This window comes from Oreochromis niloticus, linkage group LG17 (genome assembly GCF_001858045.2).
Source record: "Oreochromis niloticus isolate F11D_XX linkage group LG17, O_niloticus_UMD_NMBU, whole genome shotgun sequence".
Lineage (NCBI taxonomy): Eukaryota > Metazoa > Chordata > Actinopteri > Cichliformes > Cichlidae > Oreochromis > Oreochromis niloticus.
In genome coordinates, this window is record NC_031981.2 from 8,021,205 (window position 1) to 8,038,225 (window position 17,021).

Below are 17,021 nucleotides of genomic sequence, written 5' to 3' on the forward strand. Positions count from 1 at the left end.
CCAGTGTGTGAGTGAACTCAGCGAGAGACGACACTCGACATTAGATTTATGGGTGAAGATTATGACCCAGGGCGCTCTGGCAGAAACAGAGAAAAAGACAGCAAAGCCAAGGCCAATGGTACAGACGAGAGGAGGAGAGAAAAGGCAGGGAGAACGGAGCAAATGCCAAGAAATGAAATGAGGTGTTTGATCTCTCCAGGACAGGCCAGGTCTTACCCGTGGAGTGTCTGATCTGATGTAGAACCACTGAAAGCACCACCAGCTGCACAGGGCATTCATTACGGCCACACGTACTGGAAGAGGAGAAATACATTGGAATCTATGTATTTATTTGTGATGCCCCTCTCTGCCCGTTCCACTTCACCATCCTATAAAAATCTATCTGTTCTCTGCAGATTCTTTGAGAATATACTCCTCCAACACAAACCTACCCTCTTTGTCCAAAAGTTTCCTTGAGAGACACTCGGTTTAACTCGGAGCCTCTGTTGTCTCTTCAAATGCCCGCTCGTTTTTCTTTTCTTTTATTCTAATCGATGCACTTGGCAAAGTGAAACGGTGTCTGCCTGCAGACGCAAAATAAGAACCTCTGAAATGAAAACCCCCCTTTTAGGTGGCAATTGTATGTGGCTGTATCTTCGTCTGGTTTACCTGCGGGTCTTTGATCCTGACAGTGTGCGACTGCGTTTGATTCCTGGGGTACTTTGACAGTTTGCAGGCTGGCAAAAGGCCCTCCAGTGTCTGAAGTTAGATCAGAGGAGAGAGGGCCTGAAAAGCAGGCGTCCAGCTGGGAGAAGATCAGAAGAGACACAAACTTTAGCGAGAGCCATTGTGAGGTACACAGTAGCTGCTGGCTCCCATAACTTTTCTCTTTGTGTGTGTGTGTTTTTCTTTTTTTCATATGGCTATCTTCTCCCTCTCTTATCTTCTCCGCAGAAAGTTGAATGGCTCAGTTAAAGGTCTGCGAGGTTTTATCTGATTTTGCCAAAATAAGTCACCTTGTATTTGTTCCCTCTTTCAACTGTCTCTGAAGGTTTAAGGCTGGTGTGTGCTGAACAATGCTACACATCCTCTTTAAGAATTTAGTGTAAGATTATAAGTAATGAAGATCTCCTAAAAAAAATAATCCTAGAAACATAAAACAAAATTCTTTATATATCACATCCTATGTCCAGTCAGTGCGCTTAGAATAATTATTCTAAATTGAAATTAAAATGTAAATGTGAGCATGAGTTTCTGGGAGCCTCAAGTTAAAATATCAATCATTTCATTTACTGTAATTACTGCGTACACTGACAAATGTATAAAATTATGGAACTGTATTTCCTTTGAGCCTCAGTTGGGTGATTTGAGGAGACTGTTTCACAGATTTGTAAAGCGTAACGGTGCCCTCTAGTGGTCCAATGGTAGACTCGAACAAAATTTAAGAAAAAAGCAAAGAGGTTTTATTTTGCCAGGTAGTTCTGGAGTTTGGTTAGGTGAAACGAAATAAATGCCAGACTGCAAGACAGAAAACAAAACTGTGCAGGTATCATACTGTGCAAAGGTCTTGACCCATCCCTTCATTTCTTTATACTTTTCTTCCAATGAGTCACACTCGGTTGTATTTTTTTAGGTGGCCTTGAATAGTTCTCCAGATTTTTCTGAACTGTTTCATATTATTTCTTTGGATTTTGGCTCCCTTTTTACTTATTTGTCAGACTAGCTAAATGTTGTGTTTTTAGGCTATTTGTTATTGGCAGCCTGTCAAAAAAACACACTTTGTTGCAGTTTCTTTAGTTAAATCTATTAAAAATACCCAAAAATTGTATTTCTGCAGAAACAAGGTGATTCGTGTTACCCAAAAACTCGACATATCTTGGCATGGTGTGCAGTGTGTCCTTTATTGAGCACAAGTTGCAGGCCTAAAAACTAAATTCTCCGGCTGATGGAGACTAACTGAAATTATTTCTGAAGACTACTAAAATAAAGTACCTGAAAGGCTTGCCTGAAAAAGTTCAGTCTGCATTAAAAAATAAAGGTGGTGATACCAAATACTGACTGTTAGAATTGTACAAACTGTCTTTTCGTTTCATTTTCATGTATGCTTGTTCCCATTTTCCTAGCAAAATATAAAGAAATGAGGGGTAGTATGAGATTTTTGCACTGTACTACATATTTTATTGTTTTGTTTTGTTTTTAGATCAGTATTTTCTGGAGCATTATCCATAGTCTTTCAGTATTTTATTAATATTTATTTCTAGGTTACTTACGATTGTAAAGGTACTTGAGTTTCCCTCAAAAAAAGATTAAAATAAAGATAAAATTATGCTGCTTATCAGTAAATACACTGGCAGATGCGTGCGACTGCTGTCTGTGGCACATCCTGCAGAAATGAATTAAAAGACATCAATAATCGATCGACGATGCTAGCGATCTACTAGCTCTCTGCGGTGCACTTGGCATTTGCTGTCGCTCCTCGTCTGCTTTCAACCGTATTCAGGTTCAGCTTTTCCACTACAGAAATGGCAACTTCAGTGAAACTCAACACCGGTGCACAAATGCCTATTTTGGGACTGGGAACGTGGAAGGTGCGTCTGCTTTCATTTATTATGCCGTCCGACTTTGCACAAGTTTATAGTTAGCCTTTTATGTAAGCTAACATGCCAACAGAAAATATGACTGGAAGACGAATAATGGCCGTTTAAAACAAGCTTCTATCATGTTATCTTTCGACATTTCGACGTAAATTGCATATAAGAACAGAAATTACTGCTCGACATTATCTTCACTTTAGGACCCCACCTTTGGGAGTGGAGCCAAACTTGGTCGAGTTTCTAGAAACACGGCCAAGTTTGTGCGAAGCTGGGGCAGTCGATTAACGCCCCACGTTTGCTTCACTGTTATTCAGTGCGCAGAATCAAGAGTAATTTAAGGATTTGTTACAAGCACTGGGAAGTCGTACTACGTAACTGCTGCTGAGGCACAGCTGACACATTTACCCTTCTTGTGTAAACAGTAAGGGCAGCAAGTTTAGTGTACTTGACATCCGAGAAGGTCGCTGTAGTCTCCTTTTAGATATAATGAATATTAAATGTGTTGACCTTTCCTTCTTAAATAAAGGATGGAAGTTGAATTTGTCCCCCAGATATTGCTTCTAGCTAAGTGGATATAATGGGAAAAGTAGCATTAACATTAGGAAAACAGTTAGACTATAGACTATCACTGGACGAATGGTATACGTGAAGAGGACACAGTGAGACAAGGACAGTGTAGATGTAACCTGTTTAGTGGTCCTTTCCCAACAATACAAAATCAGGAACTGGAACTCGTGTTTTCTAAGTTACATTTTGTGAAGTGTGCAAAATGTTAACTATTAGTTGTCTGCATAGAGACAACAGGTCCATGTGTAAGTCTACCATGATGTTTTGGTACAGCAGTCTAAATGATTCTTTTAACTGCCAACAGTGTTGGTCAAGTTACTTGAAAAAAGTAATCAGTAACTAATTACTGATTACTTCCCCAAAAAAGTAATCCCGTTACTTTACTGATTACTTATTTTCAAAAGTAATTAATTACTTAGTTAGTTTTTAAAAACACGATTTACAACCTGAATAGGTAATAAAGCGATAGATCTTTCAGCCCAATCCTACTTTCTCTGCATAATGGAAGTTTAGGGGTTTAAAAAGAAGTTTTCTTCCCACGCAGTGAACAGTGGACACTAATGTTTTTGTCACTTTTTATGGAATCAAACTCAAAGTAAGGTCAGTACTTCCACGCTTTAAACGCTGCATGCTCATACTCTCTCCCGCACTCAATATATTATCCATTGTTGATCTGCAGACAGCTGTTGTCACGAACGTCGCACTCGCTTATGTCACTGTCATAAAACATTCTCGCAAAAAATCACGGTTTTAGTAACGCAGCGTTCCTACGTTAAAGTAACGGTAATCTAATTACCGTTTTTGCAATAGTAATCCCTTACATTACTCGTTACTTCAAAAAAGTAATCAGATTACAGTAACGCGTTACTGCCCATCTCTGACTGCCCGTGAGAAGTACCACAACAGCTAACCATCTCTTGTTTGTTAGTCTCCACCTGGCAAGGTCGCAGAGGCAGTGAAAGCAGCCATTTCTGCAGGTTACCGGCACATCGATGGTGCCTACGTCTACCAGAATGAGGTAGAGGTGGGTGAAGGTATCCACACTATGATCAAGGATGGTGTGGTCAAAAGAGACGATCTTTTTATTGTAAGCAAGGTGAGCTATGGGTGCAAAAAGTACCAGTTGTACCTTTTGTTTTTTTTAAGATTTTATACTAAATTGATGACCGATGCGTGCCTTATGTGTGCTTTCGTTTCACAGCTGTGGTGTACTTTCCATGAAAAGTCCTTGGTCCGGAAGGCTTGTGAGAAGACTCTCAGTGATCTTAAACTGGACTACCTAGATCTCTATTTAGTGCACTGGCCCATGGGTTTTAAGGTAGGACCACTTTCGTTTTAAACATAAAAATATTTTAACTCTTTGCTGCCCTCATCTTGTTTAGTGGCATATAATCCCTTTGTCTTGTTACAGGCAGGTGATGAGCTTTTTCCTTCGGACAGTACAGGACAAACCATCAGTGATAACACCAGCTTCCTGGAGACATGGGAGGTAAGTTAATAAGACTGTATGTGATAGATGATCCGAATTACACTTTGGCATACTTATAGTGCTGTGCTAATAATTTTTTGCATGGTGTGAGTATTACAGAGGTCAAAGTATATCACTTTAGTGACAATGGCAGACTTCATTTTGTTTTGTGGAGATAAGAAATTGTGTGGCATGTCGAACCAGGAAAAACTGCACCCAGAATGTGTGACAAAGTCAGTCAGTTTGGATCAGGAAGGATCATGGTTTAAGGGAAAAGATGGTCATCTTATACAGATACACGGCAGTGTGAGCACTAATATTTATTAGAAATGTCTTCATTGGCACATTGTTCCCTCAGTCCCATCTGCTTCCAATCAGTCAGCACTTTTTATGCAAGACAGTTCTCCTTGTCACGCTGCACAATGGGTAAACCACTTCCTTCAAGTTGACAAAAATGAAATAATGAAATGACTAGCCCAGAGTCCTGAAATGAACCCAAATGAGAACTTCTGGGATTTTCATTGAGGACAAAGTTATGGCCGAGAAAACCACCACAGTTATCAAACAGTAACAAAATATGGGAAGAGAGAAAAAAAAAAAACAATTCTGCAGATGTACTGAGGTAATTACAAGAAATGGGCCTCCACTACTTCCAACTTACTTTTTTTTTTCTGTAGCCATTATTAATTTCATTATTAATGAAAATATCTTTTCTGCCTCAGTGGTTACTGTTCTGTAATTCTGATTATTTTGTTTTATTTTTTTTAAATCTTTATTTTTTTTTCAGACAAAATCATAATCTTGAAGGAAAAAAGGGTTTTATATCATTGCATATCGTGCACGCTAACACCAATATCTACGATGGTTCGACGCTGGCAAATAATATTACCCAGTCAGTCAAGGTTGGTTTGGCATTATTGGAGGCTCCAGCACCAAAGTCTTTGTGTTTTTTATCCCAAATGTTCTCAGGGAATGGAAGAGCTGGTGGATGCTGGTTTGGTCAAAGCTATTGGTATCTCCAATTTCAACAAGGAGCAGATTGAAGCCATTCTCAACAAGCCGGGCCTCAAATACAAGCCTGCCAACAACCAGGTATGCTAAATGATTTGTATTGTCTCAAATAACCGTTTCTGTTTGTTGTTAGAGTTAGCTGTTGTGAAAGTTAAATAGTCAGGGGTATGAAGGAACAAGAAAACATTAATGTTTCATGCTTGTTGTTCTTAAAGGGCAAGAGGCTGTAATAGCATTATCTGTCTCCTCCTGTGAGGCCTGAGAAATAAATGTCTTGTTAGTTCATGATGGGCGGCAGCAGTTTCCCCTCAGGCTGGGCCAATTAGTTGAGGTGACCTTATATTTTTGTTTGTTCTCGGAATCATGGTTTACCATCAACGTCACGTTGTGTTTTATATTAGATTAAAGCACAATTCTTTTCCTTTTTGTCATCAGAGCACAGCAGTGTTATAGCTGCTTATCAGGAAATTTATCACTGAAAATGATGCCAAATAAATCCAGCTGGCTCTAAAGGTTTATGGTCTTGTATCTTCCTTCTAAGCCAGTACTAGAATACTTCATTTAACCATGCTAAGAGTATTAGTCCTTTAACAAGACATTTATGCTGAATTTTTAAGTGAAACTGAGTTTTCCTTCCCTTTTCTTCAGTCATTTAATGGAAATACTAAAATAATATGTATTAAATAATGCATGTTTTAAAGGGGCTCAGTGACATGATACATGCATAGATTGATCACTGGTCTTTGCTTCTCATTTTTCCCACTAGGTGGAGTGCCACCCATACCTGACCCAGGACAAGCTGATCAACTACTGCCACTCCCAGGGTATCTCGGTGACAGCTTACAGCCCCCTGGGATCCCCTGACAGACCATGGTCAGTAGGCATGGCAAATATGTTTGCCTCAAAATGACTTCAACAGGCCTTGAAAAGTGACCAAATACTCCACTATCACGTTGCCTTTATTATATTTATCAATACTGTTCGGCCTGTTATATCCCTTTAGCGAGTTTCAACTCATGACTCTTGTTCCTCTTCCTCTCTGTGGCATATGTTGTCACGAGTTTGATATTAAGTAACAAGCCAATAAGACCAGGGTCTCATTTATTTATTTAGTTTTACAGAATACACTATTTTGTACACAGAGAAAATCTTATTGAACATGTATTGAAAATGCAGGGCTAAACCAGATGATCCCTCACTCCTGGAGGATCCCAACATTAAAGCCATCGCTGAGAAACACAAGAAGACACCTGCTCAGGTACAGCTCTCCTTCTGGCTTGGGCAGAACATGCCACTGATATATTCTATTTTATTTTGAGTAACTTCTATCCAAGAGAAAAAAGTAAAATCAATCTTGCTTATTTTATGTACTCTGAAACATTATATTGAACTTAATCACCTTATCACGTTAATAGCCTGAATTCCTTCATTTCCAGGTCTTGATCCGCTTCCACATCCAGAGAAATGTGATTGTGATCCCTAAGTCAGTCACACCGCAGCGCATTCAAGAGAATTTCCAGGTCTTTAGCTGGGGAGATTGATTATCCTTCCATTTTGTTACTTACTTCTTTTGGTTGGTTCATTATTCTTATATTTTATACATATTTGCAGGTGTTTGACTTTGAATTAACTGAGGAGGAAATGAAGACTATACTGGGATTTAATAGGAACTGGAGAGTCTGTCCAATGCAATGGTGAGACAGGATAATTGTGTGCGCTTTGAACATGGAGTTGTGAGTTGGATAACAGGGAGACATGGCTTGAATTTCATTTTTTTTTTCTTTTCTCCCCCTCTCTCTCTTTGTAGGGCCACAAAGCACAAGGACTTTCCATTCAACGCTGAATTCTGAGAGGAAAACTGCAAAGTTTCCACATGTTAACGCTGGGTCTTTGTTATTGCTTACTTTCCTCTTCTTTATGTGTTTATGCTGTTGGGTTATTGCATGTAAAATCAATCAAATCTGGAAAAAAGTTCCTGTACTGTTCCTTTATTGTACAAAAGAAATCAGTTGCCATGAGGGGCTAGGTGGAAAGCACTGATTGATGTTTTTTTTCATGGAATGACCCTGCTGTGGCTTTGACTCCTCTTACATTTCTCAGGAAAAATACCAGCTTCCTGTGTTACCACTAAAGTATATACACACACTCCAAAGACAACTTGATGCTTAATTTGATGTTTGGGTTTTTATAAAATATAATTATGTTTTGGATTTTGTACTCCTGTAGTGGCATATTGGCATTGAGCCTTGGGATGAAGTAAACTTTGTTATGTTACTGAAGAGAATAAAACAAGCTACTTAAAAATCATAGACTTTACAATGTAATTTAGTTTGTAGTTTTTCATGTCTAGTAGTGTCACATACAAGAGCAATCTTAACTGCCTTTAAGCTTTCATGTCCAACAATTTTTAAAAATGCATTTCATTTATATAGAAAATTTGATTTAATTTGCATTAAACGTGATACCTGCAGTCCCTGACAGAGGCAAAAAATGTCTAATTTATAAACTTATCTCTGTGAAGCACATGTTGCCTTAGAGTGATGCCATACAGTATTTGGTGCTTTGTATTCATGTGTATTACTGTGTTATAAGGGTGTGGCTTTTGCTTCTCATGCTGGTTTTATGGTCGAGCAAAGCGAGCGCGTTCACTCCACTCTAGGGCCTGCCCATCTACCTGCAGTGAACTCTATTGTCAGATGGAGGCAGTGTACAAGTTATGTGCTACAACCGGTCTGTGGGCCACTCTTTCTTGTGTTGTTGCTGTTCTGCGAGCCAGCCGCAGAAAAGAGCGAAGTTGTAGGATACAAAGAGCTGAAGTTAAACTGAGTGTTTAAAAACAATTAAAAGTGTCTCTCCAGCCATTGTCTGTGCTTTTCATGCTTTGTTTTATGATCTTTGAAGTTTATTTACTGTTCTCCGTTTCCCATGAACCCCTGTGTGCTCGGTGCATGTCAACCAGCTGTCATTAGCCAGTCACATAAGTCATCCGCTTCCAGCGACATACAGTCAGGGTCTTCGAAGACTACCCTGCAGCGCGTCTCGTGAGAGCTCTTCTCCCCTCTCAGTTTGACTGTAAATTGTACACGGATAGGTACATTTGTGGGACTATAAATCCAGCTTCAGTTGTTACAGTGCTAGTTTAATAAAGTCCTGTGGAAGAGAATAAAATCATATTTAAAAAACATTATCTTTTATTTATCCAAAGAGGTATTCTATCACTCAACTCAAAGTCACCCATCGTTAACATTCCTGACAATTTCAGTTTTGTCTGTAGAGTGTTCCAGGAAACGGGGGCAGCATCTTTAAAAACCTTTTTTCACCCAATTCTGTTCTGACTGTGGGGACAAACATTTTTATAATATTGTGAGAGCATAGTCTATTTTGATTGTGGTTTTTACATTTATACGCAACATGGACAACAAAAAGAAGGGACCAGCCCAAGCAGAGATTTACTGTATTCAATTCAGGTTTTATCTCCCCCTTCCTCTTCACCCTCTACACCACAGACTTCAGTCACTGCACAGAGTGCAGTGACTCCGCGGTGGTTGAATGCATCAGCAGGGATGATGAGACAGAGTACCGGGCTGTGGTCGACTCCTTTGTCACGTGGTGTGAGCAGAATCATCTGCAGCTCAGCGTGGCAAAGACCAAGGAATTGATAGTGGACTTCAGGAAGACCAGGAAACACTTGACCCCTGTTTCAATCCAGGGGGTCACTGTTGACATTGTGGAGGACTGTAAATACTTTGGAGTACACATTAACAATAAACTGGACTGGGCTAAAAACACCACAGCACTTTACAGAAAGGGCCAGAGTCGTCTCTATTTTTTGAGGCGACTGAGGTCCTTCAACATCTGCCAGAAAATGCTCAGGATCTTCTATGAGTCTGTTGTGGCCAGTGCGATCCGCGCTAACTCGCTAATGGAGATTTGCCGTGTTAATGCGGTTATGGAGTTAACGTCATTTTAACGAGATTAACGCTGACAGCACTGGTATATATATATATATATATATATATATATATATATATATATATACCAGTGCTATCTCCCTCCATCTATATATCTATCTATATCTGCATCTATCCATCAACATGGTGCAATTACAATTGTAAATTAGTTCTGGCAGAAGTGATTTGACATTTTCAGTGAAATGCCTCTCTTATTCCAAAACCCTCACTGTGGCTCAAAAAGCAGCCGAACTCACATTCATCCAATGCAAACACAAATTGCTAACAGGATGCAAAAAAGCCACACAAGTTGCATTGTTCATTTTATTGATTTTTTTTTATTTTTTAAATTCTGCATGAAACATGCAAGCAAGAGTTTAAAAATGTAAATTTTAGATTAGAGGTTGAAAAACCGATATAAACAAGGCATGGTGAACCATATTAAGTTAGTATTCTGCATTAAGGGGAAAGTCTTTGTGTTTTGAAGCCCTGCAAAGAGAAGACAATAGCCATTACTTGATAGCACAGTTTATTTTAGAATTATGCCACCCCTTTATTTTTTCTGTATCCCCTTTACCCTTAATCTTCCTTCATTTTTACTCACCACTGTAATGGGAAGCCTCTCCAGTCCTTATTCAAGCTGAGGATGTCCTTCATGTCATCTTTGCTCAATTTGAAGTCAAACAGCTGAAAAAGACAGAACCGCAAAATAACTTATAACCTGCGACAAATTATATGAGCTGCTCTATGGAACCCAACAAGTATCATGAAAATCCAAATGAAAACATAGAAAAATAAAAATTTTTGCATAATTCCATGACCTAAATTCCCCCAACAATGCAGATTTCTACACAAGTAAATCTACATATGATAACTGCTCAGTGTGAATACACTATATTAAATATATATTATTAGCCTATATAATATATTATTATATATATTAGCTAAAAAGACTAAAAACTAAATCTGCCCATGAATATTTATGATTACTGTACCTGGAAGTTCTCCTTGACGCGATGGGGTGTTACTGACTTTGGAATGACAACCACATTTCTTTCGATGTGGAACCTAATCAGAACCTGGGGAAATGGTTCAAACGAGCAGTGGTCATTCAGTTCAGTATTATTTAAATTTCCCATGATTCAAATATTTTTTTAATAAGCCTTCTAATCCACCGCATGACAGTATGGATTTTTTTTTTCTCCTTGCTGACATCAGTAATTTAACTTTTGAAATGTAGCATTGCATAACTGTAAGCACACAGTTTTAGGTTTTCCACTGGAGACAACGTGCACCCAATAACTAAAGTATTCAATATTAGTTTAATACTGCATCTCTTTGTTCTCTGGTTGTGCTGCACACTCGTGATCCTACTGTCTGATATCTGACCTTTTACCCAACATGAGATGTCTCATTTAGAAGATTCAAATTTCAAAATTCCTGACTTGTGTAATTCCTCAGTACCTGTGCTGGAGTTTTCTTGTACTTTTGAGCAATGGCCTTGATCTTAGGTTCCTCCAGCAGCGAGGGTTCGTCAGATGAAGCCCTTTTAGTAGAAGAGGACAGAAAAATAATGTGACACTGTTAATATCCTCGAGAAGTAAAGCTGATTATACTCCTACATGAGCTTTGTTTACAATAGATTGTACATCCTCTTACCAGGGTCTGTCAGGGGAGCCCAGAGGACTGTATGCTGTCACTGTGATGCCTTTTGAGTGGCAGTAGTTGATCATCTTCTCTTGGGTCAGATATGGGTGGCACTCAATCTAAGAAAACGACCACATTTCAGGGACTTTATTTTACTTTTATTTTCATTTCATTTTTTAACAGTGCATGCCTCCGGAATTCAAAATAAATAAAAAATAATTTTGCAAAATCTACCTGGTGGTTGGCAGGCTTGTGCTTGAGGCCAGGCTTGTTAAGTATGGCTTCAATCTGGTCTTTGTTGAAGTTAGAAATGCCGATAGCTTTGACCAAACCAGCATCCACCAGCTTTTCCATTGCCTTCAAGATAAATCATAAACTGGTTTTAGCACAGCATATTTTAACTTGGTTGTCAGCAAGTCCACGGGATTATCACTGTGTCAGTGCAATAAGTCATTTATATTACCTCCCAAGTGTCCAAGAAGTTGCTGTTGTCAGAAATAACCTGCCCATTCTCATCCACAGGAAAAAGATCATCTCCTGGCTGCAGTGGCCAAAAGATGTGTTCAAGACAGTATTAAATTTAGACTGCATAGGTCAGTCTGATAATAAACACTATTATATCATCACAGAGATTTTAGAGAAAGTTAACTGTATTGTAAGGACTGGACAGAAGTTTCCAGACCTTGGTCCCCATTGGGAAATGCATGAGGTAAAGATCCAGGTAGTCCAGCTTCAGGTCCTTGAGAGTCTTCTCACAAGCTGTCCTCACCAGAGATGGAAGGTGAAAGGTGCACCATAACTAGGAAAAGTAAACAGGAGTTGTATAAACAAGCCTCTGTCTCATTTCCCCCAACCCTGTAAGCATGTTATAGTATGACCGTTGTACCCTCATTAATTCCTTATGCAACTAACAATGTAACTACTATAAAGGTACTGCTGCTTAGCTGCTCCTTTATTTCCAGAGTGGTTACTTTTGATTCAGCTTAGATACCCTTCCTGACACAACCCTTCCTGACACAACCCTTCCACTGACCCTTGGAACCAGCACTAGGAATTCACTAGCTTGTGTCTTTATCCCATCTCAGCTGGGGATCTTTCATGTGAAAGCCACATAAAGCCACATGATAGAGTAAATACAATGGGAAATTGGTCTAAATCCCATAACTGCCTTGGAAGAAATCTGAGGAAACCTGAGATAATAAAATGGTTTATACTCATTTTTATTAGCTGTCTCTGAAGCTCACCTTGCTCACAGCGAATAGGTCTTCCCTCTTTACCACTCCTTGATCAATCATTGCATGGATTCCAGCTCCAACTTCTTCTTCATTCTGATACACATAAGCGCCATCTATGTGTCTGTAGCCACAACTTATGGCGACTTTCACGGCCTCAGTCACTTTTCCTGGTTCTGACTGCACAGGTAAGATGATAGAAAAACATGGAATGAATAAAGCAAGTGTGGAAGCGGTTTTCTTTTGCGTCTTCACGACTTATCACTGATTGATAATGGGTTCATCGATATGAATGTAATACACATATTGGCAACACCAGTATAACTACTACAGCTATTTTGCACTGGTCATTAAGTTCAGTAAGCGATAAAATGTTAATGTTTAGCCTCCTGGAGCAGATTACACCAGCATCACTATCCATGTAGGAGCCATTTTTGGGTTGATACCTTATGTTGCCGCTAGAGGTCACCTTTTTTAGTTTCTGTATGGTAGGTTTATGTAATTAAGGTAGACGCACGTAATCGGCGTCAAGTGTGTTGTTAATCGTGAGAAGGCAAACAGTTTGTGACCACTGCGCTGTTATGTTAAAATGATGTTGGAATAAAGACCAAAAAGGGCAAGATAAGTACTGCTGGAGTTATTGGACTGTTTAATTAATTCATGCAGACCAGTGACATCGCGTCACCCTCGTTAACAAACACCTCAGTGGCTTCAAACGTAGGCTTAGCCTCTACAATCCAGTTTATTGTACTTTAGTTGCACTATGTAAATAACAGGTTACTTTGCTTTCTTTTGTAGCCAGACTCTATCAGCAAGATAGGGAATTTGTTATATAAAAAAAAATTAAATATAAATAGTACAGATAACATAGACGAGTGAAATCAGTGAAAAATAATGAGAGTAGCGGAAATATTCTTTGAAAAGTAGGGTGAGCATGGACAGATTAGCAGTCTCCCACAGAGCTGGTGTAAAAGAAAACATTATAAGACTTACCCTCCAGGTGCCCAGACCCACTATTGGCATCTTTGCTCCATTGTTAAGTGTAACTGCAGGTATCATTTTGGTAGCTTTGAAGTAACGTTCTCAACCTAGTCGGAACACTCACTGTTTGAGTGTGCTGACTCAGTACTACTATATACTCTCTCTAGTAGTAGGAGGAGACCGTCTCTTACATAATATCAGTGAAATAGGAGGGCTTTCAATGGGCCCTGCTTGCCTTGCACACACGGTGCAGAAATATTCTGTTAAGTGTATGTAAATTTTTTTTTAACGGATAGTTCTATAATTTGCACAATTTGGATAATGTGGAAAATTTGAAAGTAATGTCTTTATTCAGTCTGAGCACAATTCTGAAAAGCTGCAAACAAAATTACTGTGTTATTGAAACTGACAATTGACTGCATCTCACTTTAAATTAGCAACCTCTTATATGTGTATACATAAATCTGCAGACAAATAAAGTAAAATGAAAGTTAAACAGGAAATTTTTCACCTAAAAATTAATTGACACTTAGCTTTGATACCTCTTACAAAGATGCAGAAATAGATGACTCCTCTAAAGTTTACAAAAATATGCAATGGCCAAACATGTCTGTGACATCAATTAGTGTAAAGTTACTATAATGTTCACAACCATATACAGTGCTGTAAACTGGTCAGAATTGAGGCAGTAAGCAATCTCAGTCGTTTCAAGAGTTTACAGGAAAGTGAAAAGTTAATATACAGCCACCACAGGAACACAGAAAGTATTGTAGATAAGATTATGGAAGTTGATCAAATTTGTATTAGCACAGCTTGTGTTTTAAGGTCAGACTGAATGAATCTCTGAACACAGGACGTGGAGGAGGAGAGACAGCAACCTTCCACTCAAGCTTAGAGCCAAGTTTAAGTGTCATGTTAATTAAAAAGCTTCAGTGGAAGATTGCTGCAGGGCTTATTCAGCAACCCAAGTTTAGGCAAGCCTTTCACAATCTATGCTCCCAAGAACAAAAATCTGTCAGAACTCACCTACCATAAACTAGTGAGAAACAGACACAAAAGAAAAATTGTTCTTTTTCTGAGTCGGGTTTACAGCAGTAGGATAGTGAAGCAACTTTTTGTTGGCTAATGGCCTGTTCTGTCAAGGTGAAGACGTTGTAAATATAAGTGCGTTTATTGAGATGTTGGTGCATGTTATCTTCACAAGGCAAAAGATAACATGTGATTCAGCACTCTGTTCTCAGAACAAAATGCTGAATCATGCAGTGAATATTACTTCAGAAACACACTGAAAACTACAGCTGCAGCTTCAATGAAATGTTAAACGTGACATGTCAAAATGGGAATATCTCTAAATGCAGATGTTCTCACAAAGATCACAATGTTAATGATAAAAACTTTGTTTTGTTTTTTGGGGCATTTTAACCCCTTTTCCCTGCTCGTTAGCCAACCTTGCTAAAATAGATACACAGTCTTCATCTTTGTCAGGAACAGTTCTTATGCGTGCTTGAATACAAACTTCAGTCTAACTTTTTTAAAATTTTAATTATACTCAGCTTGAATCTGAAGAAAAAAAGGAAATATACCTATTTTCTGTTGCCTACATTGTAGAGGATGAAATTAGCAGGAAAATGTGTACAGCAAAGTGGGATTCAACAAGTGGGGGAACCCTAAAATTGGTTGTATTCGCTGAGTGAAGAAAAAAATCATAACTCACAATAATTTCTATTGAGACCTTCAGCAGACTTTCAGACTAGTGTACAGGCTGTGATCAGCTGACCTGCTGCTCTTTGTGGATTTACACAACTTAATTAAACCAGATGTCAGCAGATGTTTCATGAGTTGTCCTGGCTGATTCCATCCTCTACACTGACAACACACTATTTCTGCTGTCTTTTTTCTAGATGGTATAAAGGTGGTATGAAGGTGGAATTCTCTCAGAGATGGAGAAAAATAAGAAAGACAGGAGAGGAAGAAGAGAGGTTAGATTTAAAGGTAAGGACTGCTTAATGGTATTTGATAAACTGTAAATGTAAAGCTTACATGTAATTCCTCGTGTTTTTAAATCAGATATTGGGTCTGTACATTCAACATTATGCTTTTTCATATTGTGAAATGTGCTGCAAAACAAATCGAGGTAGACTAACTGCTATTTAAAAGCTGCATGGAAATAAGCAGGTTAGTGCAGGATAAATAAGTTAGTTTGCTGTACTGTGATGGTTTTAAAGTACAGAACAGTGTGTGACTGGTCCCCTCCGGTGACTGTGGTTCATGATCAGGTTATATCAAGTGTAGCAGAGATTCATATGAACTTTAGCTGATGATGCTTAGATTCACTGACTGAAGTTAGCTCTTCTTTTCCCTCACTATGAAATACAGAAGCTGGACCTTTAGCTGGCAACACACTGTGTGACAAACTGCACACAAACAGTTTGTGTGTTTGCTGATGTTTTTTGGGCTGATAGAAACATTGCATTTGAAACTACCTGCCACTTTTTTTTAAAAGTCACTCCCTTTATGTTTGCTCCTCTTCAGTAAGTACCGCAACTTATAGACACCTGCTGTCATACTGGTGTTGTGGCAAAAAAATAAAAAACAAAGAATATCTTCCCACTTTTAACCCTGACTTTGGTGATCCAAAGTATTTTGCATACCAAAATAATATGTATTTAATGTGAGGTGGCTTCATGCCCAACTAGCAGAGCCTGCCCTTCAATTAAACCAAACCAGTTACCTAATTTGTAGCACAGTGTTATATGTGTGTTGTCGTAAAAGACAAGATAAGAAATGCTTTCTTGGAGATAAATAAATCTGCAGTGTCATGCTAGGTCTGTGACGCTGCAGATTTGCAAGACCATGGCGTGCTGGATCTCTAACCTTATTCAAGTTTATGAAAAATATGATGGCCACCAGGATTACTTGTTAACCACTGTTTATTACTTATTAGCCAACCTTACCACCACAGAGCTCTCTGCTAATACACATGCTCACTTCATTTTTTTCAAATGGAGACGTTAAGGGCATTGCTATGCCACAGTCTTTTTTTCTTCTACTTTCTCTCTTGTTGTTTTTAATATTTTATTTCATCATCTTGTGGTTGGATCTCATGAGCATTCAGTTTTAATGCTTTAACCCTCCTGCTATGTTTGTTTCTCAGGTACGGCAATTAAGTAAGTTCAGCACAATTTTAGGCATGCAAACACCTTTTCATAGCTTTTGCTTTGTACTTGAGAAAAACCCACTAAATGACATAGAGAAATTGTAGGAAAATGGTTTGCCATTTCATGAAATGAAATAATTATCTGTTATTTATTGCTGCGCTGGATAAACAGTGGGTAAAAATATGTAATTAAGCCAACTTTAGATTTCAAGATTGAAAGATAAAAGAGGGAGGGGATTTAAGGAGAGGAGATGCAGTTGGAGTCATAAGTATTTTGACAACAGCAGATTTTTTGAAAATATAGTCTCTCAGTGGATTATGAGAGAAATTCAAACTTTGACTTTATTTAAAAGTGTTTAATAAAAGTATTGTATTGAGTGTATAGGTGTTACCGATACCCCTCTGTGAATCGCTGCCTTATCGTTGTGGAGGGGG

At 38.6% G+C, this 17,021-nt stretch overlaps 3 protein-coding genes across 6 annotated transcripts in view; 1 reads left to right on the top strand and 2 right to left on the bottom strand.

Moving 5' to 3' along the window:
• The window catches only part of tfec (transcription factor EC), a 48,422-nt gene extending 47,869 nt beyond the window's left edge, over nucleotides 1-553 (bottom strand). For 2 of the 4 annotated variants that reach the window (XM_013274683.3, XM_019347042.2), the window contains exons 1-2: nucleotides 432-553; nucleotides 217-293 (exon numbers count right to left, since the gene is read on the bottom strand). The gene's annotated coding sequence lies outside the window, so the exon portion shown is untranslated. The remainder of the gene's footprint in view (nucleotides 1-216; nucleotides 294-431) is intronic. The other 2 variants (XM_013274681.3, XM_013274679.3) reach the window with 2 other exon arrangements.
• Nucleotides 554-2,383: 1,830 nt separating this feature from the next.
• Nucleotides 2,384-8,480, top strand: LOC100700843 (aldose reductase). The gene is made up of 10 exons (XM_003450705.5): nucleotides 2,384-2,567; nucleotides 4,069-4,236; nucleotides 4,342-4,458; nucleotides 4,552-4,629; nucleotides 5,578-5,700; nucleotides 6,386-6,492; nucleotides 6,796-6,877; nucleotides 7,056-7,139; nucleotides 7,231-7,313; nucleotides 7,427-8,480. The coding sequence occupies exons 1-10, from the start codon at nucleotides 2,502-2,504 to the stop codon at nucleotides 7,467-7,469; spliced, it is 951 nt and encodes a 316-aa protein (XP_003450753.1). The 5' UTR covers nucleotides 2,384-2,501; the 3' UTR covers nucleotides 7,470-8,480.
• A 1,411-nt stretch (nucleotides 8,481-9,891) lies between these two features.
• Nucleotides 9,892-13,596, bottom strand: LOC100701114 (aldose reductase). The gene is made up of 10 exons (XM_003450706.5): nucleotides 13,442-13,596; nucleotides 12,461-12,628; nucleotides 11,899-12,015; nucleotides 11,680-11,757; nucleotides 11,451-11,573; nucleotides 11,229-11,335; nucleotides 11,034-11,115; nucleotides 10,565-10,648; nucleotides 10,174-10,256; nucleotides 9,892-10,058 (listed from the first exon to the last, which is right to left on the bottom strand). The coding sequence occupies exons 1-10, from the start codon at nucleotides 13,505-13,507 to the stop codon at nucleotides 10,016-10,018; spliced, it is 951 nt and encodes a 316-aa protein (XP_003450754.1). The 5' UTR covers nucleotides 13,508-13,596; the 3' UTR covers nucleotides 9,892-10,015.
• Between the last annotated feature and the right edge of the window lie 3,425 nt (nucleotides 13,597-17,021).

What these genes read in the sequence shown, in the direction of transcription:
- LOC100700843 (XM_003450705.5), top strand. Translation starts at nt 2,502, where the DNA reads ATGGCAACTTCAGTGAAACTCAACACCGGTGCACAAATGCCTATTTTG. An exon ending in ACAAGCCTGCCAACAACCAG is followed by an intron (nt 5,701 to 6,385) that starts GTATGCTAAATG and finishes TTTTCCCACTAG; the next exon opens with GTGGAGTGCCACCCATACCT. An exon ending in GGATCCCCTGACAGACCATG is followed by an intron (nt 6,493 to 6,795) that starts GTCAGTAGGCAT and finishes TTGAAAATGCAG; the next exon opens with GGCTAAACCAGATGATCCCT.
- LOC100701114 (XM_003450706.5), bottom strand. Translation starts at nt 13,507, where the DNA reads ATGATACCTGCAGTTACACTTAACAATGGAGCAAAGATGCCAATAGTG. An exon ending in ACTTCTTGGACACTTGGGAG is followed by an intron (nt 11,574 to 11,679) that starts GTAATATAAATG and finishes TTTATCTTGAAG; the next exon opens with GCAATGGAAAAGCTGGTGGA. An exon ending in AGAGGCTTCCCATTACAGTG is followed by an intron (nt 10,059 to 10,173) that starts GTGAGTAAAAAT and finishes TTCTCTTTGCAG; the next exon opens with GGCTTCAAAACACAAAGACT.